The sequence below is a fragment of the Podarcis tiliguerta genome (genome assembly GCF_965153285.1).
Source record: "Podarcis tiliguerta genome assembly, chromosome: 9".
In the NCBI taxonomy this organism is placed as follows: Eukaryota; Metazoa; Chordata; class Lepidosauria; order Squamata; family Lacertidae; genus Podarcis; species Podarcis tiliguerta.
This window is the reverse complement of record NC_139542.1, coordinates 70,903,438-70,927,171: the sequence shown is the minus strand read 5'-3', so window position 1 is coordinate 70,927,171 and position 23,734 is coordinate 70,903,438. Positions and strand designations below refer to the sequence as shown.

The following is a 23,734-nucleotide window of genomic DNA, read 5'->3' as shown; positions in this document are numbered from 1 at the left end:
AGCTTTGTCCAAGTAAGATGAGGTTAGGACATTCAAAACCTCGAAGGAGCAAGGGAGGCAGAAAGAACAGCAGACTGGAGCGAGTCCCACAAATGCCAGGATGACCACAGGCTTCTCACACCTGCTACGTACGGCCTCTTGCCCTCCACCACCACCACAGTGGACCCCAGGAGGAATCCTACTGCAGGCCTCTTCACTAACACACAGGTAAGGAACAAACATTTCACATACAAAAGGATCCAAGCCTTGTGAATACAAGGTAGAGTTTTATTAATGCACACTTCCCTTGCTCAGTATATATAAAACTATTTGCTAGATAGTTCTCTGCATATACAATAACATTAATATCCAATAAGATTGTCCTCTGTGCCTTTCAAGGTTGGTTTGTGTTTCAATTTCACTTCATTTAATGCATTTCAATATTTTAAGGCAGCTTTTTAAACACTCTATAGGACACAGTCACTGAACTCCTTTTTCCACCCTGAAACCCCAACATACACAACACTGTCAGCCTGCCAAGCTTACTTTGCAGCAGAAAGCCGGCAGTTTTCTCTCTACAGGTCTACTAGTGTCCTGGCTCTCCACTGTCCACCTCATCTAACGTTACACGCTATTAAAAGCTTACTGCAACTAGGACTGAACAGCTCGAACCTGTCCAGGAACATCAACCTTTTACCATGGAGAAGTTGTCCCCAGAGGATTTGCAGGCAGAGGATGCTGCAGGCAGCACAAATAAATAAAGAAAATGAAAGGCAGCTGGGGGTGGGGAAAGTTACCTATGTAATCCAGTGGCTGCACCAGCAACCAACTCTCTCTACTGAAGGGCTGGAAAAGTGCAGAGTTCACTCTTGCTAAGCATGTTCCCCAGTGAGTAAACACTGGCCTGTGTTATGGCCTATCTCTTGACAAATAATTCTAGCAAAGCACATATACTCAACTGGAAATGGCCTCCTGGTTGCCACTCACCTGGGAACAGCTAAGCAGAACAGAGAGAACTCCAGTTTAGGATCAAGTCTGCCAAGTAGGGCAAGACTATCTCATCCCTACTGGCAAGTTTTCCAGGAAAGGGGGGGGGGTGGGGGAAGCAGCCGCCACTTTTAGCTACTTACAGTAACAGAGGACAACAGTGCAGTGGCATCTTGCTCAAGTTGTGTTAGTGCCTCTGGATCTCTTGCTACTAAAGCTTCAGTTTAGAGGGCAGAGGTAATAGCCTGCTATGGTCCCCAGACCAAGGCAGCAAAGGGGGGTACCATTCATATGGATTTATTACTCAGTGAGGCTGCCCAAATATACAGGGCACATCTTCCTCCCCCAGCCTAGTGCCTTCTAGGTGTTGCTGGACCGTAACTCCCATCATCCTTAATCACTGGCCCTGCTTGGGCTGAAAGCACCAGGTGGAGGGGAGATCATGGCCCCAACTTGCATGCTAGCAGGGTACCTCACAAAGCAACACTCACAAATGCTGGCAATTCCTCCCCTCCCTATTCTCCACAACTGCCACATAAAGTGAACCACAGCTGGTGCGAGCGAATCAGAAAGGCTAGATCGCAGCTCTTGCTCACAAGCATCACTTAGTGTGCATGGAAAACACACTATGCACTGCTTGAAATCAAAAGGAGGCTGCATAAGCCGATTCTAATTATGGGGAAATTAAGTCAGAATAACAGGAACTGATGCAGGGATGGGAGACCTGTGGCCTGTGGAGACTCCATATCCCATCAACCCCAGACAGCAGGGCCAACAGTCAGGGATGATGGGAGCTGAAGTCCAACAGCAGCGCTTGGAGCCACACCTGGTCTAGACCCCTCATCACACAAAGGCAGGCAACACAGAAATGAGGCTATGGGCGCTAGCACCTTAGCCTTCCTCCTCTGCTTGGTCTCTATTCACTTCGGAAGAGGGTAGGGGAGAGGCGCAAGCATGTCTGAATCAGCACCAGCTCCCCAGTCAAAGCGAGGCAGCCATGACCTAAACTAACCAGGATTCTCATCTGGAGCCAGGCATGTCAGATTTGTTGGCCCTTTTGCCAGGGAGGACCAGCCTCCAAGGCAAGGCAAGTGAACCCTTCCCCTCTATCTGTGGGAGGGGGGGGGATACACCTCCCTCCCACACCAAGAAAAAAGGTGCAGTAGGTCCATTTTTCACCAGGCCAAGACTTAATGCTGAGGGTCAATTTGAGACGATGCAGCAGCTGATGAAACTGTTTTGCAAGCTCCTCGAGGGAAAGGGGTGAGAGCAGCAGCTCCCAGGCAGCAAAGCCAGCAGAGGGCTGGGTGGGAGTTCAAGAGACTGCGAGGAGCTAGCAGGCGGCGCTCCATCCATGCAGCTTGTTAGAGGAGCTTCTCCATCCCAGAAATCCGCGTAACAACATCATAGTCCAGCTCTACAAGGACCGCAGGAGACTGTGGCTCAAGCACTGGAGTCCAGGAAAGGATCCTGAGCAAGTGAGGAAAATCTGTTTGACGCGATGTAGTGATTGCTGTGCTTTTTTTCCCACAATCGTAATTTTTGTAAACTAAAGTTTAAACTTGTCCTAGTCCATTCTTCATTCCCTTTCACACAAAAATCTTGGCTGTTTGCCTTTAAGGAGGAAAACACTTGCCCTGTCCTCTTCTCCCATCTGCATCTTTCTCCAAAGGCATTCCCAGGCAAGGGAGCCAGTTGGCTCAGAGCCTTGCAAGGGCTTCCACTGAACAGTCTTGTATGTGCACCACAGATAAGAGCTTCAAGAGGCTGGTTGGTGCCCGGGCAAGTGCAAGCAGGGCAACAGTGCACCCCGCTTTCTTCCTGCTCCCTATCGGCTTGGTCAAGGCTCGGTGCCAGACTCCATCGCCACTGCTGGACCTCCAGGCGTCTGAAAGGAAGGGGGGAAAGTGCTGGGTTCTTGACCTGTGCAGTGCAGTCCTGCTCTTTGGATCCTTACTGGATGGAGCAGGAGGCAGACTCCCCAAAGCAGCAGGAACATGGTGAGGATGACACCGGCTTGGGAGGGATGAGGTCAAGGTCCTCATCGTCTGGGATTTCATCAAGGCGATAGCCATCTTGCAGCAGCTGGCGGCTGAGATCCTGGTTGACCTGAGAAGCAAGAGGAGGGACAAGCTGAAAACACCTGCTGGAGGATTATGGAATTGGCCACAGCCTGCTGGTTATCAGCTTGTGGTAACATGGAGGCAGGGTTTTCCACTGGTGGAATCAGTGACTTGCATTGAGCTCCATGCAGAAATATGAGAGCCCCATCAGTACTGTAGTGGCATTCTGCTGGCTCTTGAATACACGCTGGTTGAGGCAAGCATTCTCCTGAACTTGAACTTCCTGATCTAATTACCTTAACTGCTTTTACCCACTGTTTTACTTGCTATGCTTCTTCACTGTTTTCTTTTATTGTGCATTTTAATTATGGTTATTTTTTTCAAATCCTAAGAACACTTAAGAGCATATTCCTACGCTTATCTATTCAGAACTGTGTCCCCTTATAGGATTCGACTGCAGTCCTAAGAAGGAAGAAAGGCCTGGAGAGCTCTCCTTCCTAGCAAGCATGCAAGTGAGAAAATGCAGGTGTGTGCACACACTTCCATGTGCCTACATTTCCTCACTCATGGTCAGTCACAACATGCTTACTGGGACACATGCACACATAGACATTGCATGTAAGGAAGGGTTCCCGAACTGCACGCTCTCCCATCCCTGGCGACTGGCTGGCTAGAGATGGAGGCTGACAGCATCTGGAGGGTATTTGCACCCCAAGATTAATGAGCAGGCAACATGAGCATCTGCGGGTTCATCTTGCACCCCACCCCCACCTGCCATAAAAGCCTTTGCTCACTAACCATCAGAAGGTCAAACAGACAGGCAGACAAACCCCACCACCTGCAGGTCAATTTCAATGCCTGTAAGGAGCAAGCCATGCACCAGACTTGCCTCTGCAGAGGAGTAACCGGAGGAACACCTTGATTCCAGCTCCTCATCACTAGGAGAGAAAAACACCAAGGGTCAGCACAAACTGAAAGGGTATTCCCAGCACACTTCCGGCTCCCAGTTCTCTGCTATGAATGAATAGGGTTTTGTGACATGAGAGGAAGTTTGTCTCCCATAAGAACATAAAATGACCCTGCTGGATCAGACTAGCCCAGCATCCTATTCCCAGAGCAGCCAACCAGATGCTTCTGGGAAGCCCACAAGCAATGCTGACTCCTGCCATTGCTCCCCCATATCTTCAGGGGAAGACGGCTTCTGAAATTGGAAGCTCTACAGGGCTACTGTGACTGGTATCCCGTTCACAGACTGATCCTCTTTGCGAACACTCCTTTTTAAAGCCATTTAAAATTGGTGGCAATGCTCAAATGTTTTTGGCCTTCCCTACCCACAATCAGCAAGCAGGTCCCACTCACCCCTCACCTGTCAGAGTCCAGGGACACCAGGGTTTCATCTGAGATCTGGCTGAGGGCAGCATAGCCCTTGTTGAACTTCACTGACCTAGAGAAAGAGGCAAAAACCAATATGAAGCACCTGAGAGTGGGGGAAGGTGAAGGGAAGGGTGTTGGTGCAAAGGACAGGGTGTCACTCAGGCAGAAGATGGCCTTGGGCAAGTCACTGTCTCAACTGGACAAACCTGATGTGGCTTTTGGCACCAATTCAAGGTGCAAAAAAGTCAGGTTCTTTATCTACGTATTCTGGAAGCACATTTCAAATCCTTCAAAGCTGAATCCTGCAGTCGAGGCTGACTTATCAACAACGGGGACAGAGGAAGCTACCTCAACCAAGTGAGACCGTTTGTGCTCTGCACCAAGCAGGATTGAACTCGGCATATCAGCTGATTTGCAGAAATACAATCCTGCTTGGTTCAAAGTTTCAGAAGCTCCTGACACCCAGCAGTATGATGCCAGGTGAGTACAGCTTGCCCCCAAAGGCCTGGCAGGCCAAATGCAGAGGACTCTTTGCCCAAGCCTGGCCCACAGCTCTCCACTTTCAGACAGGAGTGTCTCCCAGCCCCACCTGGAGATCTCGCGGACTGAACCTGGCACCACCTTCCTGCAACGCAAGAGCTTCTACCTCTGAGCTGCACTGGCCCATCTCTTAAATTGTGTCATTTCTGGAGGCCTTTGGCTGCTTTTCTGAATTCACCCCATCACGGGGAGCAGTAGAGAGAGCGCTAGATTAGGTTAGCAGGACACCAACGTTAGCAGCCTAACCTAATGCATGTGGACTTGTTAAGGGTCACTGAACTCACAAAAAAGCCCAAAATCCCCCCAAACAGTAAGAAAATGGACTGGACCTCTTGGCTGGTAGCTTGGGCTGGTGCCGGACGGCTCCTGAGAATGCGCCTCCCTTCCTCCGCAGCATCGCCTTTGCCATCTCACGATGTTTCTCTGCAGCCCCCAAAATGACCAAGGCAAACTCAGTGAATATTTGCTGTATTCCACGTTCCGGGGGAGGATCGCCTCCCATAAACCCCACCCCACCAGCCACACCCCACTTGCCTGTGGGGCAACTTCAGACAAATATTTACTGCAAAAGGACAGCAGAAAAACCCACTCTGGGGAAAGGCTGCCTGCACAGGACACGAATCATCTGAATCCTCTGGTTGCCCAGGAGATGCCAAAACACACTCTCAGGGGTTTGCCATCTATTAAAGTGGGTTGGCGTGGCAACTATGCTGTGCAAGCCATCTTAGGGAAGTCCCAGGGGTTCCCACCCCTGCAGCAAACATTCAGGTGTTACTGGTGTTGCAAAAAAAGCTTTCCAGGTGTAGGATGGGGTGTACAGTGGTGCCTCGCAAGACGAAATTAATTCGTTCTGCGAGTTTTTTCGTTGTGCGAGTTTTTTCGTCTTGCGAAGCACCACTGCATTTTAACACTAACAACGGCGGGGAGGGGCGGGGAGAAGCAGGACAGCTGCCGCAGCCGGTACCTCAGACTCACCCGCGCATTGTGGCCACCGCGCGACGCGGCTGCTGGAGGGCGGCGGGGCTCAGGAGCGCGACTCCAGGGAGAGAGAGGTGCTGGTGGCAACGGCTCTCTGAGGGGAGTGCGCGAGGGGGGTGGGCAGCGGCGCGAGGCAGCCGGAAGATTGGCCATCAGCCAGAAGGTCGGAGGGAGCTGGAGGAGCCGTCAGCCGGAAGGTGGGAGGGAGCCAGAGGAGTGGGGAATTGAGCGTGCGTGCAGTGACCGTCGCCATGACAGGAGAGGCAGGGCCGCTTCGTCTAGCGAAGCAAGCCCTTAGGAAATTCCGTCTTGCGAAGCACTTCAGAAAACGAAAAACCCTTTCGTCTAGCGAGTTTTTCGTCTTCCGAGGCATTCGTCTTGCGGGGTACCACTGTAGAACATAAAAGACCTGCAGCTGGATCAGGCCAAAAAGGGCCCATCCAGTCCAGCATCCTGTCCTCGCATTGGCCAACCAGATGCCTCAATGGGAAACCCACCTGCATAACCTGAGCATAACAATACTCTCTCCACTTGCGCATCCCAGCAACTGGCATAAAGGGGCTTCCTATCTCAGACAGTGGGGGGAGCACCTAGTTATTGTGGCTGGTAAGCATAGACGAGTCTTATCCTCCACGTCATTGCCTTGCCTTCTTCCTGCAGCAATGAGGAAGCACTTTCTGCTCAGTAGTGAAGAAACCACAACTATTTCTGCCTTCTTAGTTAAGTCAGTAATTTCCATAGAAAATAATTAATCCATGAAACCCTTTGACATCCCACCCCCGTGTCTGTATCTTGCAGGATGGCTGTGCCCCTTCAGATGTGGTTGGGCTACATCTCCCATTGTTGAGGCCACAGAAACGCTCCACCTCTGCTCCTCCACAATGAAGCTCAAGTAGGAACAATCGCCGTCACTTTTTCTCCTGCCTACATTGTCACTTCTTTCATGGCTGTACATGGCTGACAGTAAGCAGGTATTGTATTATTGTTGTTGCTAACAGCAATTTAGTTCCAACTAGGGACGTGTGGAGGCTTTGGTCAAATCATGAAAAAAGTGGGATATTTCAGATGGATTCTCTGAGGCAAAGTGGGATCCGCACAAGGTAACCGGAGGCAAAGCAGGGATGCCCTCAAGGTGCCTCAGCATCTTGGGGACACACACACTAACTACAAACTATTGTCTGCTGAAAGCAAAACTAATGTTTGATTTTTGATTTGATTTGGATTTGATATCCCACTTTATCAGTACCCGAAGGAGTCTCAAAGCGACTAACATTCTCCTTTCCCTTCCTCCCCACAACAAACACTCTGTGAGGTGAGTGGGGCTGAGAGACTTCAAAGAAGTGTGACTAACCCAAGGTCACCCAGCAGCTGCATGTGGAGGAGCGGGGAATCAAACCCGGTTCACCAGATTACGAGTCCACGACTCTTAACCATTACACCACCCTGGCTCACAATTGACCTAAATGTCTCTAAATTCACAAATGTCTCTAAATTGACCATGCAAGGGGTGACTCATCCCCGTCTCAGTGCTCTGAATACCCCAGTTGTTGAGGAACATGAGTGGGAATGGTGCTACTGTGCAAATAAGCCGCTTATGGGCTTCCTGTGGGCATCATACTGGCCACTGTGGGAAGAAGACACTGAGCTAGGTGGGCCTGCAGTCCAACTAAGCAGGGTTCTTCCCTTGCTCCTCAAGTGGTGAGCCCACCATACTTGTGAAGGCTCTGCCCTCATGTAACGTAGATTCTAGTCCTGACTTACGTAGCTTATCCTGAATGGAAGGAGTTTTGCTCATGAGGTACGGCCCCCTTTTCTCCACTGGTGTTTCCCTGCTTGTCCTCTTCTTGTCCCTCTGCCCCTGTCAGAAGGAGACATTTGACAGCCATTATACCCAAAAGACAACACAGTCCAAAGCAGGGGAGCTTTCCTGCCTTCTATTGATGCCCAGCTTTTTACTTATTTCATCATTGGCCCCATATCAAACACATGCCTGTTTCATTTACTGCAAGATGCACTTTCAGGTGTTGCCCAAAAAGGGAGATAGAAAGTACAAAACAACAACAAATATACTATATGAATCCCCTCAATTTCCAAGGTTCAGGCTGTGAGAGCCATTAGGTAGCCAAAACAGCACCATCCATTTACAAGGAACAGGTATCAGCAGGACTGCCGTGGATGCAGAATGTTGATGGGACTATTGGCAGGGGGAAAGAAACCCGGGGTAGGAAGCAACAGAGTGGCTAGTATTCTGAATGGGGAGCACTCTGCTGATGAACACCTGACTAGCTAGCAACCCACCCATGCACCCCCTGCGCGCAAAATAATAGTAATCATGATGTCCAAATTCAACATTCTCTCATAACAGGACCTTTAGCCTATATGGAGGTATATATGAGATGGGGGGGGGGGTTGTTTCAGGTCCTCAACTTTCAGAATCCCCTTTTACAATGACCTGAGCCCCATCACATGGAACATCTCCCATCTTAAGACCTTCTAGCCATGACGGGCAAAACTGGCATTTCTGCTGGCCACAGCTTCCGTCCTCAGAGCAGGTGCCTTTGCTCTGATCCAGCGGGCAAGAAGAGGGCTTAAGAAGAGCCTGGCTGCTGGATCAGGCCAAAGGGGGCCCATCCAGTTCAGCCTCCTGTTCCCAGTATACCTGAAGGAGTGTTTCCACCCCCATGGTTCTGCCCGGACACTGAGGTCCAGCTCCGAAGGCCTTCTGGTGGTTCCCTCACTGTGAGAAGCCAAGTTACAGTGAACCAGGCAAAGGGCCTTCTCGGTAGTGGCACCCGCCCTGTGGAACGCCCTCCCACCAGATGTCAAAGAGAACAACAGCTACCAGACTTTTAGAAGACATCTGAAGGCAGCCCTGTTTAGGGAAGCTTTTAATATTTGATGGACTACTGTATTTTAATATTTTGTTGGAAGCCGCCCAGAGTAGCTGGGGAAACCCAGGCAGATGGGAGGGGCATAAATATTAATATTATTATAATTAATTAATTAATTAACTAATTAATTAATTATTATCATCATCAGCCCAAGAGCAACACTCCCTTCCTGCGGCTCCCTGGGCGTTCCTTCCATGGCCCAAGAAGGCAGAGCACAGCCTCCATCAGGGCCAGCGATGGGACAGGCTTGCTTCTTCTCCACGAAGCCCTTTCACCCTCCTGCGGGAGGGAGTTCCGCAGTTTAGCTGCGCCGCGAAAAGAACTCGCTCCTTCCATTCCTCGGGACTCTTCCAACGTCCAGCTCGCGCGTCTGACGCAGTTGGAAGGGGACCCTGCAGGTCACCTACGCGACCCCCGAAAGCCCCGTCAGGCGGCCCCGCTTCCAAGCAGAGCAGCCGGCAGTAGAGCCTCCCTGGCCAGGAGCAGCCCACCCGCCCTGAGGAGAGGTCCCGGAAAGGCCCGCCCCCCCCCCGCCGGCCACGCACCGTGTCTCTGCTGGGCCCGGGCAGCGTCGCGGCCTCCCTCCGGCCCGGAGGCTCCGTTCCGCCTCCCGCCGCCGCCGCCGCCTCCATCCTCGCTGCCCTCACGGCGGCACCGACACGAAGCCACGCCCTCCGCTCACGTCACCCTGCCGGCTCTCCCCCATTGGTTTGTTTTCAAGCGGCCCGCCCCTCGTCCTCTCGCGTTAGCAGCGTTCGTTTGCCGTTGAGGGGAGACCAACCAACCAGCGAGAGGAGGAGCCGGAAGAGCCCCTGAAAGGCAGTGACGGAGCGGAGGCGACGGTCTAGGCTTCCGGAGGTGTCGTAGTCTGTGGTGTGCTCCGCTGCTCTCGGAGTCGCAGAGCCCTCGCAGGGGATGCGAGAGGGAGAGTGGATGCGGGGGCTGTTGTTCTTTAGTCGTGTCCGACTGTTCGTGACCCCATGGACCAGAGCAAGCCAGGCACTCCTGTCTTCCACTGCCTCCCACAGTTTGGTCAGACTCATGTTTGTAGCTTCGAGAACAGTGTCCAACCATCTCGTCCTCTGTCGTCCCCTTCTCCTTGTGCTCTCCATCTTTCCCAACGTCAGGGTCTTTTCCAGGGAGTCTTCTCTTCTCATGAGGTGGCCAAAGTATTGGAGCCTCGGCTTTAGGATCTGTCCTTCCAGTGAGCACTCAGGGCTGATTTCCTTCAGAATGGAGAGGTTTGATCTTCTTGCAGTCCATGGGACTCTCAAGAGTCTCCTCCAGCACCATAATTCAAAAGCATCAATTCTTCGGCGATCAGCCTTCTTGATGGTCCAGCTCTCACTTCCATACATCACAAATGGGAAACCCAGAGCTTTGACTATACGGACCTTTGTTGGCAAGGTGATGTCTCTGCTTCTTAAGATGCTGTCTAGGTTTGTCATTGCTTTCCTCCCAAGAAGCAGGCGTCTTTTAATTTCGTGACTGCTGTCACCATCTGCAGTGATCACGGAGCCCAAGAAAGTAAAATCTCTTACTGCCTCTATTTCTTCCCCTTCTATTTGCCAGGAGGTTATGGGACCAATGGCCAGGAGTTAGTAGGGAAGCTTTTAATGTTTGATGTATTACAGTATTTTAATATTTTTTTGGAAGCCGCCCAGAGTGGCTGGGGAAGCCCAGCCAGATGGGCAGGGTATAAATAAATTATTATTATTATTATTATTGTTGTTGTTGTTGTTAGCTTTCTGATTAAACGCACTTTCCTGCCACCACAAATCCTTGCAGATAGAAAAATAGTGCATCAAGGGAGTGGCTCTAACTAGGGTTGCCATTATCTCAAAAAATTAAGATTCCTGTTCCTTTTTTTAAAATGTATTTTTATTAAAGATTTTCTTGATTTACAAAAGTATGTGCAATGTCTCTCTCTCGTGTTTTTTTCTCAACTTAACACTTAAAAAAACACACCAAAAAAACCAAATCGGTTTCATTTGTTGAAGTAAGATTCCTGTTGACCTTTTTTTAAGGAAACCACAATTGATGAGCTTTTTTTTGGGGGGGGGAATCCTAGCCCAAAAACAATGATTTTGAGCTTCTTGAACAGTTTGCGCTTTTTTCATGGCATTGCCATACATCCAGGTTTTCCCTGACATTTTGCTGATTTGGCAACAATCCCCCGACACCATTTTTTACACCCCAAAACCAGGACATGTCAGGAATTTCCCTGACATACGGCAAGCAGGCAAACCTCTCTGGGCAAGGAATGAGTCTCTGTGCCCCACGGAACATGGAACTGTTGTGACATCACAAGGCTCTTCCTTTGTTCCCTCTCACCTGCAAAAGCACACTATCTTGCTACCCAAGTCAAATTCAGCATGTGAATGCTCTGTTTGGCTCAGTTGTAAAGGAGATCAGGAGCCCCCATAGCCTCCAGGCAGATGAATAGCTGGTCCAACAGGCTACTGACACACCTGGAGTGAATGTCAGGGACATTGTCTGATGGCTGCAAGCGATGCTTCTCAGGGGCCCTCTTGCACATTCCAGGAATATCAGTGTATTGATGCAATAGACTAAAACAGAACCGGCTGACTTATGGCCCTTTTGTTGGGACTGCAGCTCCCATCAGCCCCAAGCATCATGGCCAAGATGATGATGGGAGTTGAAATCCAGCACCAGGCCTGAAAGCGAGATGAGCGACGCAACCCCATAGTCGCCTTTGACTGGATTTAACTGTCCAGGGTCCTTTACCTTTACTTTTTACCTTACAATGATCATATAAGAAGTCTTACTATACGATTCTGCAATTTACTATTCACGTGAAAAGGCAAGGAAGCCTTGCTATCAGACCAATAGAAATGTTAAGGGTTATCTGTATTCCTTGCAGATTCATAATTTTTTGTTTGGGTTTTGTGTGTGTGTGTGTGTGTGTATACACACATATATATAATGCAATATTATATTTTATGTATTTCTTGCTTACCAGTATCACTCAGATAATATAAGTAGTATTATGAGAATTACTGGAAGTTATATATTTTAATTTGTCATGTAAGTGTAATATATTGTATTTGTTTCTGTCTGTTTCTTTACTTTTTATTTTATTGTTTCTATTTATTTGTAGTGTTTTTTGTTTTGTATGTTATATAACTCATGTGTATTTGTTTATGTGAAAATAAAGATTTTCTATAAAAAAAATTCTTAAGGGTTATTACCAGTTGCAGTCAATTCTCTCCAATTTTAAACATGCCCCATTGATTTCAATCTGATCTAAGCTCAATGAACTTAGTCTGGATTCTTATTTAGTACCTCCAACTTACAGGACTCCACTAAACATTGATCAAATACCTTCAAGCATTTCTGCCATCTCAAGAGCTAAAAACTTGCATTGCTGTAGTAGTACTATATTTATCATGAATTATGAAATTTTTAATGGTTTTCTCACTGGATGTTGTTTTATCTGGTTCTCGCCATTAGTCACCCTGTGTGTCTGATTGGAGGAAGGGCCAGATATATAAATAAAACACAAGCTATCCTTAGCAAGCAAGTTCAGCGCTATGGTTTTTGTGTAGTAGTGCACACATAGGATCTGCAAAAGGAAAAGGAATTCAAGCTCCTGGCCCCATCAGTTTCATGAACTCATATGGTGTTTTGAAACAAAAACATGTAATGATAACCTCCTTCAATGTCCTTTATAGGGATCCACACAAAAGCAATAAAAATTTGAATATCATTGACACCAACAAATGAAGTTTGAGAATCCCATTGTCAGGTTGTGAAATTGAAGATTAAGTTCTGTACCCCATGTTTATTCACTTTTATTATGGGAAATAAGATTTTCTTTTCGAGTATATAATAACACAGGCTACAAAGAACTCAGTTCAAACCAGTTCCCCTTTATTAGGTCCAGCTTCACAACACATACTCCGGGACTCAATAAAAGGAAGTAGTATTTTCAAATAAGTAATATTTTAACGTCTGATTCCAGGCAATTGTTGTACAATCAAATAGCATTAACAATAACCCCACAGGAAGCTCATCTGGAAGAGAACAAATATCATGGATTAGTTCATACATTTCTACACCCTTTTCAAGCTCTTTCTGCCTCCCCACCACCACCAGAAAGCTGCTGAAAGAGAAAAAATGGATAGTTGGGGGAACATAATCTGATCTGTGTACCAAGCAGCTGCAGATTAACAGCTTGCTGCCCAGTGGTGTAAAAAGACCATTTTTCTACCACAGCCTTGTGACCTTTGTGTTTTCCTCATATCTCCAAATATATGTATGCAGTCCAAAGAATTACACACACACACACACACACACCATATATCCCAGCAGCCCTTCAAAAAATGTATTTCAACAACATTTGCTTAACATTTTTGCCCTATACTCTTTCTATTTTAGCAGGTATCTGGCAAACTGGGCTGATTTCGCATAGTTGTTCTCTCTACTGCTTTGGGTTGCACCCAATGCTAGTGTTCCACTAGCACTGCAGACTTCTGCCTGTACAACACACCACACACCCCTCTCCCTCCAACCTCAGAATCTGCTCCAAAGGGTTGGAGAACCCCGACAGAGCAGGTGTGGATGGCACACAGGGACAGGAGAGCAACAACCTGTTTCACAAGTGGGACTCCGTGCACACAGTACTGGACACAAGCCTTTGTGTCTTAATCTGTATTTGTAAAATACAGTGGTGCCTCGCAAGACGAAATTAATTCGTTCCGCGAGTTTATTCGTTGTGCGAGTTTTTTCGTCTTGCGAAGCACCACTGCATTTTAACACTAACAACGGCGGGGAGAAGCAGGACAGCTGCCGCAGCCGGTACCTCGGACTCACCCGCGCCTTGTGGCCACCGCGTGACGCTGCTGCTGGAGGGCGGCGGGGCTCAGGATCGCGACTCCAGGGAGAGAGAGGCGCTGGCGGCAACGGCTCTCTGAGGGGAGCGTGTGGGGGGGGGTGGGCAGCGGCGCGAGGCAGCCGGAAGGTCGGCCGTCAGCCGGAAGGTCGGGGGGAGCCAGAGGAGCCGTCAGCCGGAAGGTGGGAGGGAGCCGGAGGGGCAGGGAATCGAGCGTGCGTGCAGTGACCGTCACCATGACAGGAGAGGCAGGGCCGCTTCGTCTAGCGAAGCAAGACCTTAGGAAATTCCGTCTTGCGAAGCACCTCAGAAAACGAAAAACCCTTTCGTCTAGCGAGTTTTTCGTCTTCTGAGGCATTCGTCTTGCGGGGTACCACTGTAGAACATAAAAGACCTGCAGCTGGATCAAGCAGGACAGCTGCCACAGCCGGTACCTCAGACTCACCCGCGCGTTGTGGCCACCGTGCGACGCGGCTGCTGGAGGGTGGCGGGGCTCAGGAGCGCGACTCCAGGGAGAGAGAGGCGCTGGCGGCAACGGCATTCTGAGGGGAGCGCGCGAGAGGGGTGGGCAGCGGCGTGAGGCAACCGTTAGCGGGAAGGTGGGAGGGAGCCGGAGGAGCGGGGAAGCGAGCGTGCGTGCGTGCGTGCAGTGACCGTCGCCATGACACGAGAGGCAGGGCCGTTTCGTCTAGCGAAGCAAGCCCTTAGGAAAATCCGTCTTGCGAAGCACCTCAGAAAACGAAAAACTCTTTCGTCTTGCGAGTTTTTCGTCTTGTGAGGCATTCGTCTTGCGGGGTACCACTGTAATTGTGTTTTGATTTACTGCCGTTCTTAATCTGCTCTTATGTTATCTTACTGTACAATGGCTATCTTGTTCCTATTTCTTTTATTCAGGACTGTACTGTTCTTAGTCACTCTGGTCATTTTTATAAAAAAAGGGGGGAAGTACATTTTGTGGGGTATGAAATAAATTAATAAAATTGATAAGTCATCTCCAGAATACAGGCTTTACACACCACCCCCCAAAACACACACGTACACAAGGATTACATTCTGGGTCCCCACACATATAAGTGAAATTGCATGAAGTGGGGAGCACCCCACTTTAATAAGGATGGTGTGTGGGGAGAAGAAACTCAGCCTGGAAATCTCTTGGGGCTGCTGTCGCAAGCCTGCTTGCCTGCCTGCAAGGAGTTAGTATGTGTGGCAGCAGGCACTGGCCACAGAGACCAAGGACCAAGAAGGGCACCCAGCAGAACTGTTGCCAGGATGAGGGCATGGATGTGCTTCCTGCCCTATGTCACTGGTCGATTGAAGGCCACCTTCTGTTGCTTGGGCAGGGAAGCATGGGAACCAGCGAAACATTTCTAACTGCATACAGAGTTGCAGCTCTTCATTCAAAGTCTGTAGGATTCTAATGTTTACACAGAACACAAAGCATATGGTGCCCAAGCAGTAGATTGTGGTCATGTGGTTGCAAATGAGGACCCCAATTCACTATAACCAATGCAACATTAGAGTAACGGCTCAGATTCTTCTCACTGGAAAAAAAGCCTTTCTCCCTGCAAAGGCCACTTGCTCCAGATGAATACTTATGAGAACGCATTTTATTGCTAAAGTCAATTCAGGTTTGTGCAGGCTTGCTATTAAATGCTGTTCATTCTCTCCTCCCTGGTGCCAATACACCTAGCAGGGGCTCTGCTGCTTTTTTCTGTACATTAAGTAAGTGACAGCTTAAAGCTAGCAGAGCATTGCATGTATTGCCACTAAACATCCAACTTCCATAGCACTGTCCTATTTAAGGGTGACGTGTTTGCATAGTCTCCAATGTTGCTCCATTAACAGAACAGCAGTTGCTAAGCTTAGGCTGAGTGCTTGACCCCCACTGTAAGTTCAGCACATATGACAGCAGGAGAAACACTCCTGGTTGCCAGGAGTGAAGTTATTTGATGCAGACAACTAAGCAAGCACCAATATTATATGGCTGTATTTGAGTCAGATTCAGAAATAAGGAACCTGACACTGATGAATGAGAAGTGTTCACTGTACTTTTCTCCAGTCTTCTTTAATCACTTAAGTACAGTGGTGCCTCGCAAGACGAAAAGAATCCGTTCCGCGGTCTCTTCGTCTTGCGGTTTTTTTCGTCTTGCAAAGCAAGCCCATTAGCGGATTAGCGCTATTAGCGGCTATTAGCGGCTATTAAAGGCTTAAGGGATTAGCGGATTAGCTGCTAAAAGGCTATTAGCAGCTATTAAAGGCTTAAGGGATTAGCGGATTAGCTGCTAAAAGGCTATTAGCGGCTTAGATCAGCTGATAAGCGGCTTAGATCAGCTGTTAAGCGGCTTAGGGGCTTGGGAAAAAGGGGGGGAGGGGAAAAAAACAACCAGGAATCACAAGACATTTTCGTCTTGCGAAGCAAGCCCATAGCAAATTCGTTTTGGGAAGTACCTCCAAAACGGAAAACCCTTTCGTCTAGCGGGTTTTCCGTCTTGCAGGGCATTCGTCTTGCGGGGCACCACTGTATAAGAACTACATTTCAAGTACATCAAGAATGGCCCACCAGAAAAGGGGGTGGGGCTAGGTGAATGCAGAGAATTTGCAAGTCTTTTTTCTGCCTTTCCTCAGGCAAACCTAGAAAACGAAGCCTTGGTGTTCTACTCAAGATAGCTCAAACTCTATCTGGCGTGCAGGGCAACTGCAACTTGCACAAGGGTTGTTCCCGGGGGTTGCGCATAAAAGCAAAATCACACAAAGTCAGAACAACCCCTGGAACTGCTCCCACCTCTTGAGAGATTGCAAGATCTCAGATAGCCCCATGAGATCTCCTGGGAACCCTCAAGCAACTGTCCAGGAGCCTGGTAAAGAAGATGGATGATTAAAAAGCTGTTTCCGCAAAGGACTGAAGATTTGTTCTCTTACCAATAATGTTTACACTTTGTCCAGGCCAAGTTCCTCTGGAGTTGAGATTCCCAACTCATTCAACGTTGGTCTAAGTTCCTGGATAACATATGGGTATATTTCCTTGTGAGGCCCTGCTTTGTCCTAATTGAAAGAACACAAAATGAATTTAAACTTAACAAAACCAAGGCAGATTCATATCCAAGGCCAATAGGGTTAATTCTTCAATAGTCTTAAGGTTGTTTTTTTAAAAAAACACACACACAAGAGAAAAGCATTTCACCAAGCGTTAATCAACAATTTAATGCTTCAAAATCCAGCTTTTAAAGGTGAAAGTGGCCATAAGGTAAAGGTAAAGGGACCCCTGACCTTTAAGGACATTCGCGGACAACTCTGGGGTTGCGGTGCTCATCTTGCTTTACTGGCCATGCAAGGGAGCCGGCGTTTGTCCACAGACAGCTTCCGGGTCATGTGGCCAGCATGACTAAGCCGCTTCCGGCAAAACCAGAGCAGCACACAGAAACGCCGTTTACCTTCCCGCCGGAGCAGTACCTATTTATCTACTTGCAATTTGACGTACTTTTGAGCTGCTAGGTTGACAGGAGCAGGGACTGAGCATTGGGAGCTCACCCCAGTTGTGGGGGATTCAAACCACCAACCTTCTGATTGGCAAGCCCTGATTGGCTCTGTGATTTAGATGCTATATGAGGCTACAAATCTATACTCTCCTGAAAGCAAATCCCACTGAACACAGTGGAGCTTTCTTTTGAGTTTACATTCATAGGCTTCCATTATAAGTAGCCTGGTAAACTTTTGTGGGGAAATGGGCAAAAGCGGGGCCCGGGCACATGTATTTTGTACAGAAAGTTCCACTCTCAGCTGCACATATCATGTCAAAAAGGTCAAGGTTAACAGGGTTAGAAGGACCTATGTCACAGGCTGTGGAGAGCCAATGACCATTAAAGTAGACAATGCTGGCTAGAAAGATCTGTTAGGCTCTCAAGGCTAGTCAAACAAATCTCTACACAGAGTGCAAAGGCTCTTTACGGATCACCAGCAAGCCGGAACTCCACAATATACACACTATAAACACAGAGGCAAATGGAGAAGCAGGGTGTTGGCTGATCAGACTCAAGTGTCTTTCACTGACCTTTACAACTTCTAAGATACGGACTGCGCTAGCAAAGTCATTTAGTCGTCGGCATGCCCTCAAAGCAGCATCAATGATTTTTGGTTCTGGAACCAGGTCATAACCAACCAGTGTGTTCATGCCTGTGGGAATGAACAAGAGTGAGAATATTCTGTTGTTCTTACAAGTTCAGGAGTGTCACACGGGCTCCATTTCTCTTCCTAACATTTCTGGTTATATCTAAATATGCCAGAACATATTATTAATACGAAATTTCCTGCAAGTGACTTCTGATATTTGATACTGCCACAGTATACAAAATTTGTAGAGCTAACATGAAACGTTGCTTACATTCCACATACAAAATCTGAGCTCAAATCTGTAATTTGCCATTTCAGCGCCAAAACTTCAATTCTATTTTTTTGCATCCAACAACAGATCCCAATTTCCACAGCAAAGCTCCATTTATTGTGGACTTTAAACTTGAAAAGTTAAACACAACTTTAAGATTCTGAATGTTTGTGACTTTTATGCTCCCTGCTTATTTAAGAACTCACATACTTTGGGGAGTTTTCTAAAAGGTTACTTTATTAAACTATTAATTGCTGTTCAGCCTCTGTAACAAAGAAGAGTCACCCAATAAAAAGTGCCATTTTGTCTTGACAACCATCAGCACAATAAAAACTGTACACTTCCTCTTACCTTAAATAGAATATTGCAAGGCATTCAACAGTGAAAGGGATTTCATCAGTTTAGTGCTCGTTCAGAGCCCTAATATCATTGTCCTCTTATGTACAGCCAAATTCAGTCTTATCTCTCTTTCCCTAACAAAAGATATGCCTTGAAAAAGCTGAGGCATGGCTGAAACATCAAGGGACTGACAGAAACATTGAATCCGTTTCAATTTTAGCAAGTTATGATAAATGAACATTTTTTACTACTCATACAGCTATTAAAATACCAGAGGTACAATCTTAAAAGCAGAGGTTGAGTGGCCATCTGTCACGTATGTTTTAGCTGAGATCCCTGCACTGCAGAGGGTTGGACTAGATGACCCTCAGGGTCTCTTCCAACTCTACAATTCTATGCTCTGGAATAGTTCCGTTAAGGCTGGTGGAATGTTGGGCAGGGACTGAAGAAAAATGGATTGACTGCTCCATGCAAGCTGCCACAACCAGCTTGCAGAAATGCCTCCACAGCTGCAGCTGCAGCAGCACACAGCAAAGGATGGTTTCTCAAGCTCTTCAATACTACTCTCCCTCAGCCTTACCTTTCCTTAGCTCCCAGGCATCGATATCCGGTTTATTAAAGTACGTCACCCAGCGAGCATCAAACTCTTCATCTGACTCATGTGACCCATGAGAATAGCAGCGCACAGGCAATACAGCTGTGACAAAAACAGGAAGTAGGAAGAAGAGGAAGATATTAAAGAGCTCAAGGTAAAGCCGCAACACAGCAGGTACGCATAGGAAGTCAGTGTACACGTGAAATCCCAGGAATGCAGCTCTCTGCTTTGGTCAGCAGCAACCATCCCCACATCACTTCCAGACTGTAGCTGCCAGAGTTTCTACTGAAGCACTATGCGATCACCCCCTCCCTCCCCAGGAAAGAGAAACATGCACTGAAACGGCCCTAAACTACACCACTTTAAAAGGTTCGCCCAGCTGTGCACAAGGGTTGCTGTATGAATTTCCCCATTTCCTGCCAGAAGAGAGAGAGTGGGGCAGGAGGCAGCAGGCAAAGGGTAGAAAAACTACAGCAGAGTATTGATTTGAATTGCTGGAGCAACATATCTTCAGCATTCATGGCAAGTTAAGTCACCTAAAAAAAATCTAATTACCATCCCTTCAGAATAAGCTTTCCAGCAATCCAATTGCTATTTTGTAAATTATCATAACTTTTTAACGCACACATTACAGGTATCCCTCCCAGCTTTAGATTATTATTATTTTTGCTAGCAAGTCACCTTTGGGCTTATTTACATAGTTGAGATAGCTAGTCTGGTGCTTTCAGGGGAAAACACGAAGTCCCTGAATGCTTAAGAATGTATGCCAGAAGGATAGTTAATAATAGTGATAATAATTAAAATCACACTTCAATACTATCTAAAATAAGTCAGTGTTCTGAACTGTACAGTATACAGAACTAAGAACAAAACCTTGCCTTCAAGTTTATAACCTGGAAAAAAAACAGACACACAAGAGAAAGGGAAGATTATGGAGAAGATTAAAAGCTCACTTAAACAAAACAGGCTTGAAAAAATAGACATGTCTGGAGTCACTTCATAAGGGGAGGGAGGGAGAGAGAGAGAGAGAGAGAGAGAGAGAGAGTCATATAAGTACCTGGAGGCAGCAAGTTCCAAAGTTCAATTATCTCTGGCAAAAATTTAAAGCAGATATAATCTAAGGGTTCTAAAGTCTGCCACCAGAGTAGCAGTTCATATTCTACTTAACACATCCTGCAGGATCACTGTCCGTGTTAGAAATTAGCCAGCTGCGTTTTGCTACTGGCGTGGGTCGAATTGCGACTATGCGGAGATATCTGGGCACCTTGTTGGCAACCACAGTCTAAAAACCTCTCCCTTAGTCCATAGTTAAAACCATTTCCATAGCGTATGTTTCTCCTTCTTGCATACTGGGACAAGTGCACTGTTGTAAGAGCAAGTAAAGCAATGTAGTTACAATAATAGAATATTAGAATAGTATTGGAAGGGACCCAGAGAGTTATCTAGTCCAACCTCCTCCCCCCCCCCCCGGCAAATAGACATTCTGTAGTGGCAACCATAACCTAGGTTTAAGCTGCTGCATAAATAATATTTAATTCAAAAATTCACTTTGTTTAGTCCAATTCAGCAGTACAATGAACTCAAACAAGAGCAAAAAAAACTGCTTTCATTGTGGACATTGTCTTGCTGTTGCACAATCCACAGAAGAAACTAGACGGGCTTGGAATTTTAAAATGCCAGGTGTTAAAACTACCCAAAGAAATGAGATGCTGGCATTTCAGCTGAAAATTATCCATTTCACTCTTGATTTTTCTATTCTTCAGTTAATAAGCATCCATCTCAGAACAGCTGCTCTAAAGTAAAACATGCTTTGTTGCAATGTTGGTGGTCAAAGACAATTTCCAGTACCGTCAGTATTTCAACGTCCTCAGATTTTGTGGTAAATCGTATCTGTTAAATGAATGCAAATTTTGCTGGAGTCTTTAGCATCAATGGTATTCTTAGTTTCCAGTACCTTCACCTGCCATCTTGGGGGATAAGTACAAGACACAAAGGCCGTACAACACTTGTATCTAGGAGCCTTCACCTAGAATAGACACCAATTTGATGACTGCATCAACACTGTTCTCCAATGCACTGCCTCAATGTCAGTGAAGTTTTATTGAGCCAATTTCCCTGTTGGGAATTAATTTAGATACTACTTTCACAATCAAGCTATTGTATAGAGCCAACTCACATGTAAATTGGGACCACACTGACTTGAAAAGATCCTGGTTTGGAACAAGTCAACAAAGCCATGCATAAGTGAGTTCATAAGGCAGAGTATTTTTTCCAGATGTCCCTATCTTAGGGCTCGTCTATTTGACCCACTTACTAAATACCCATCTTGATTGGCTTGCACAAAGATTATTCAGCGATTAGCCTATGTCAGTCTATACTGAGCAGTCATTCTGACTTGTTTCTGGGGTTGATATACAACAATAAATATTCATCCTGATATGCTTGCGCTGTGTTCATACGCCTTCCCGTTCATCCCACTGTTTTCAATGCATTGCCCTGTCACAATCCAAACTGCAAAAAAACAAACAAAAAAAAAAACAACAACAACCACCCTTCTTTTTAACATGGATTTGTTGCATCAGGGCAATAACTCCACTTTAATTGTGCTAACCTAAAGTTCCAGTATGTGCCTGAATCCCTCCTTCAAAATACTGTCTGGAAGCACCCTTAAGCAGATCATGGCCCTAACTGCCCTTCTTAAATGGGAATGGGATACAGACAGGTTATCACATAGCCCCCCTACCCTTCCTCCAAGGAACTCAGGGTAGCATTCAAACAGGATCATCTACTCCAAGGGTCAGAAAACTTTTTCAGCAGGGGGCCGGTCCACTGTCCCTCAGACCTTGTGGGGGGCCGGACTATATTTTGGGGGATGGAAAATGAACGAATTCCTATGCCCCACAATTAACCCAGAGATGCATTTTTAATAAAAGAACACATTCTACTCATGTAAAAACACACTGATTCCTGGACCGTCTGCAGGCCGGATTTAGAAGGCAATTGGGCCGGATCCAGCCGCTGGGCCTTAGTTTGCCTACCCATGATCTACTCCTTCGCAGCCTCACAGTGAACCTGTGAGGCAGGGAAGCTGGGGAGAGATTGGTGGGCTCAAGGTCACCCAGTAAACTGTTCATTTCTTTGGACAAGCTAAGAACACACACGGCTGTGACTGCAACTGTTTTCAAGCCTGGACTGACAGTTAACATATCAGAATATAAGCCAGCCCATTTTCAGACAGGAGGGGAGCCTTAGAGGATGTGCACCTAGAAATGAGTTGGTCCTTAAGGGAATAAACCTATTCCATGAAATGAAAGCAGAGCCACAAGCAAAAAGTGAAACCAGGAAGAGCAGAAAATGAGGAAATGCCCTGCAGATCAGAACCAAAAGCAGCACAAAGCAGCTATACCCATCCTGAAGAGACGGGGACACTCTCCTTTCTTAGGAATACTCCAAAGCACATTATCCCGCCTGAGATCTTCTTCCATATCTGATCCCCTTTCTCCTTCAAAATCATTTCCTCGTTGCATTTACACCTTTCCTCCCGACAACCCTGCGAGGCAGGCTAGGCTGACCCCAAGGTCACGCCCAGAGAGCTTCACCCACGGCCGAGCGCGGGATTTGAACCCGGGCCCCTCCCTCACCTTCCTACTGAGGGGAGCTCAGGAGCCGAGGCAAAGGGGCAGCTGAGGAAGAGCCGGCGGGCCCGCGACCTTCCTCGTCGCCGCCGCTTCCCGCGCCAAGGTCACCCGGCTCCCTCCCCCCCTGCCGGGTCGCGACGAGGCCGAGCAGCGGGCGCAGCGGGCGCCCTGAGCGTCCCTCGGGGGGAGGTCAGCAGGGGATCCGCCAGAACCGGGCCGAGCGCCGGCGCCTTGAGGAGCCCCATCGGCTCCCCGCGGTTGAGCGGGGTCACGGCAAGGACACGGCCAGGCCTCGGGCGCCGCGGCGCCGGCGCGGCCGGGAGCGTGGGAGGAGGAGGGGCGCCTTACCTGCGGGGGCCGCGCGGGGGACGAGGCCGCGGAGGACGGGCGCGGCGCAGCGGCGGCTGAGGAGGAGCTGAGCGGCTGCCAACATGGCTGAGGGGAGACAGAAGCGGCGGCCGTGAGGCGACGCGCGGGAAGGAAGGGGCGGCCGGGTGGCGGGCGGTGGGGCGCTTGGGCGGGGGTGGCGGCCGGCGCGGCTTCTGCGGCGGCTTCTGCTCCTGGCCGGCCTCCTGGCTTCCTTCCTCCGACGGCCACGCGCCGCTGCTGCTCCGCTGGCGAGACGCTCCGAGGGCAAAGGCGGGCGGGGCCGAGGCTACGGCGGCGCAGGGCGGACTAACCTCCTCGCGCCCTCGCGAAGGACGGCGCCGGCGCGGGAGGAGTGGAGAGCCGGGGCTGCGCACGCGCAGTCGGGGAGAGGGCGCCGCGGGCTCCTCCTCCTCCGAGGGGCGGAGTCGGGCAGCCGCTCGGACGGCGGGCTGGGAGCTCCTCTGGAGGAGAGACCCGAGCGGGACCCCCGCGCTATAGGATGCCCTGCGGACGGCGCAGCGCATGGACTTGCAAGGCGCATCTGCCTGTATATTTAAGGCACCTTCGCACGCACCCCAAGATCCCTGGGAACTGTAGTTTCCACCTCAAGGTTCTTCAGCGCCCTCGATCAGCTACAGTTCCCGGGAGTTTTTTTGGGGGGGGTGTAGGCGGGGGGGGTGATTCCCGGGTAGAGCGCGAGACGCGGGATCCCCTGCCCCGAGGGGCTCGCAATCTTTCCCTGCGCCGC

The 23,734-nt window shown here is 48.5% G+C and overlaps 2 protein-coding genes across 4 annotated transcripts; both read right to left on the bottom strand.

The window, feature by feature from the left end:
* Positions 1–238: 238 nt before the first annotated feature.
* Positions 239–9,594, bottom strand: FAM219B (family with sequence similarity 219 member B). 2 transcript variants are annotated; one of them, XM_083399183.1, is made up of 6 exons: positions 9,358–9,594; positions 7,683–7,779; positions 5,273–5,366; positions 4,396–4,473; positions 3,919–3,967; positions 239–3,075 (listed from the first exon to the last, which is right to left on the bottom strand). In XM_083399183.1, the coding sequence occupies exons 1-6, from the start codon at positions 9,442–9,444 to the stop codon at positions 2,920–2,922; spliced, it is 561 nt and encodes a 186-aa protein (XP_083255309.1). In that variant the 5' UTR covers positions 9,445–9,594; the 3' UTR covers positions 239–2,919. The 2 variants fall into 2 exon arrangements, with proteins under 2 accessions (XP_083255309.1, XP_083255310.1); XM_083399184.1 differs by having other exon boundaries at positions 3,828–3,967; positions 9,358–9,513.
* A 3,090-nt stretch (positions 9,595–12,684) lies between these two features.
* Positions 12,685–23,343, bottom strand: COX5A (cytochrome c oxidase subunit 5A). Of its 2 annotated transcripts, none has more exons than XM_083456726.1 (5): positions 22,966–23,343; positions 18,965–19,081; positions 17,716–17,837; positions 16,587–16,709; positions 12,685–12,849 (listed from the first exon to the last, which is right to left on the bottom strand). In XM_083456726.1, the coding sequence occupies exons 1-4, from the start codon at positions 23,048–23,050 to the stop codon at positions 16,596–16,598; spliced, it is 438 nt and encodes a 145-aa protein (XP_083312852.1). In that variant the 5' UTR covers positions 23,051–23,343; the 3' UTR covers positions 12,685–12,849; positions 16,587–16,595. The 2 variants fall into 2 exon arrangements, with proteins under 2 accessions (XP_083312852.1, XP_083312851.1); XM_083456725.1 differs by lacking the exon at positions 22,966–23,343 and adding an exon at positions 22,386–22,479.
* Between the last annotated feature and the right edge of the window lie 391 nt (positions 23,344–23,734).

What these genes read in the sequence shown, in the direction of transcription:
- FAM219B (XM_083399183.1), bottom strand. Translation starts at nt 9,444, where the DNA reads ATGGAGGCGGCGGCGGCGGCGGGAGGCGGAACGGAGCCTCCGGGCCGG. An exon ending in CCGGGCCCAGCAGAGACACG is followed by an intron (nt 7,780 to 9,357) that starts GTGCGTGGCCGG and finishes TCCTTCTGACAG; the next exon opens with GGGCAGAGGGACAAGAAGAG. An exon ending in GTGTCCCTGGACTCTGACAG is followed by an intron (nt 3,968 to 4,395) that starts GTGAGGGGTGAG and finishes TTTCTCTCCTAG; the next exon opens with TGATGAGGAGCTGGAATCAA.
- COX5A (XM_083456726.1), bottom strand. Translation starts at nt 23,050, where the DNA reads ATGTTGGCAGCCGCTCAGCTCCTCCTCAGCCGCCGCTGCGCCGCGCCC. An exon ending in CCCCCGCGCGGCCCCCGCAG is followed by an intron (nt 19,082 to 22,965) that starts GTAAGGCGCCCC and finishes TTTTTGTCACAG; the next exon opens with CTGTATTGCCTGTGCGCTGC. An exon ending in TGCCTGGGAGCTAAGGAAAG is followed by an intron (nt 17,838 to 18,964) that starts GTAAGGCTGAGG and finishes TCATTCCCACAG; the next exon opens with GCATGAACACACTGGTTGGT.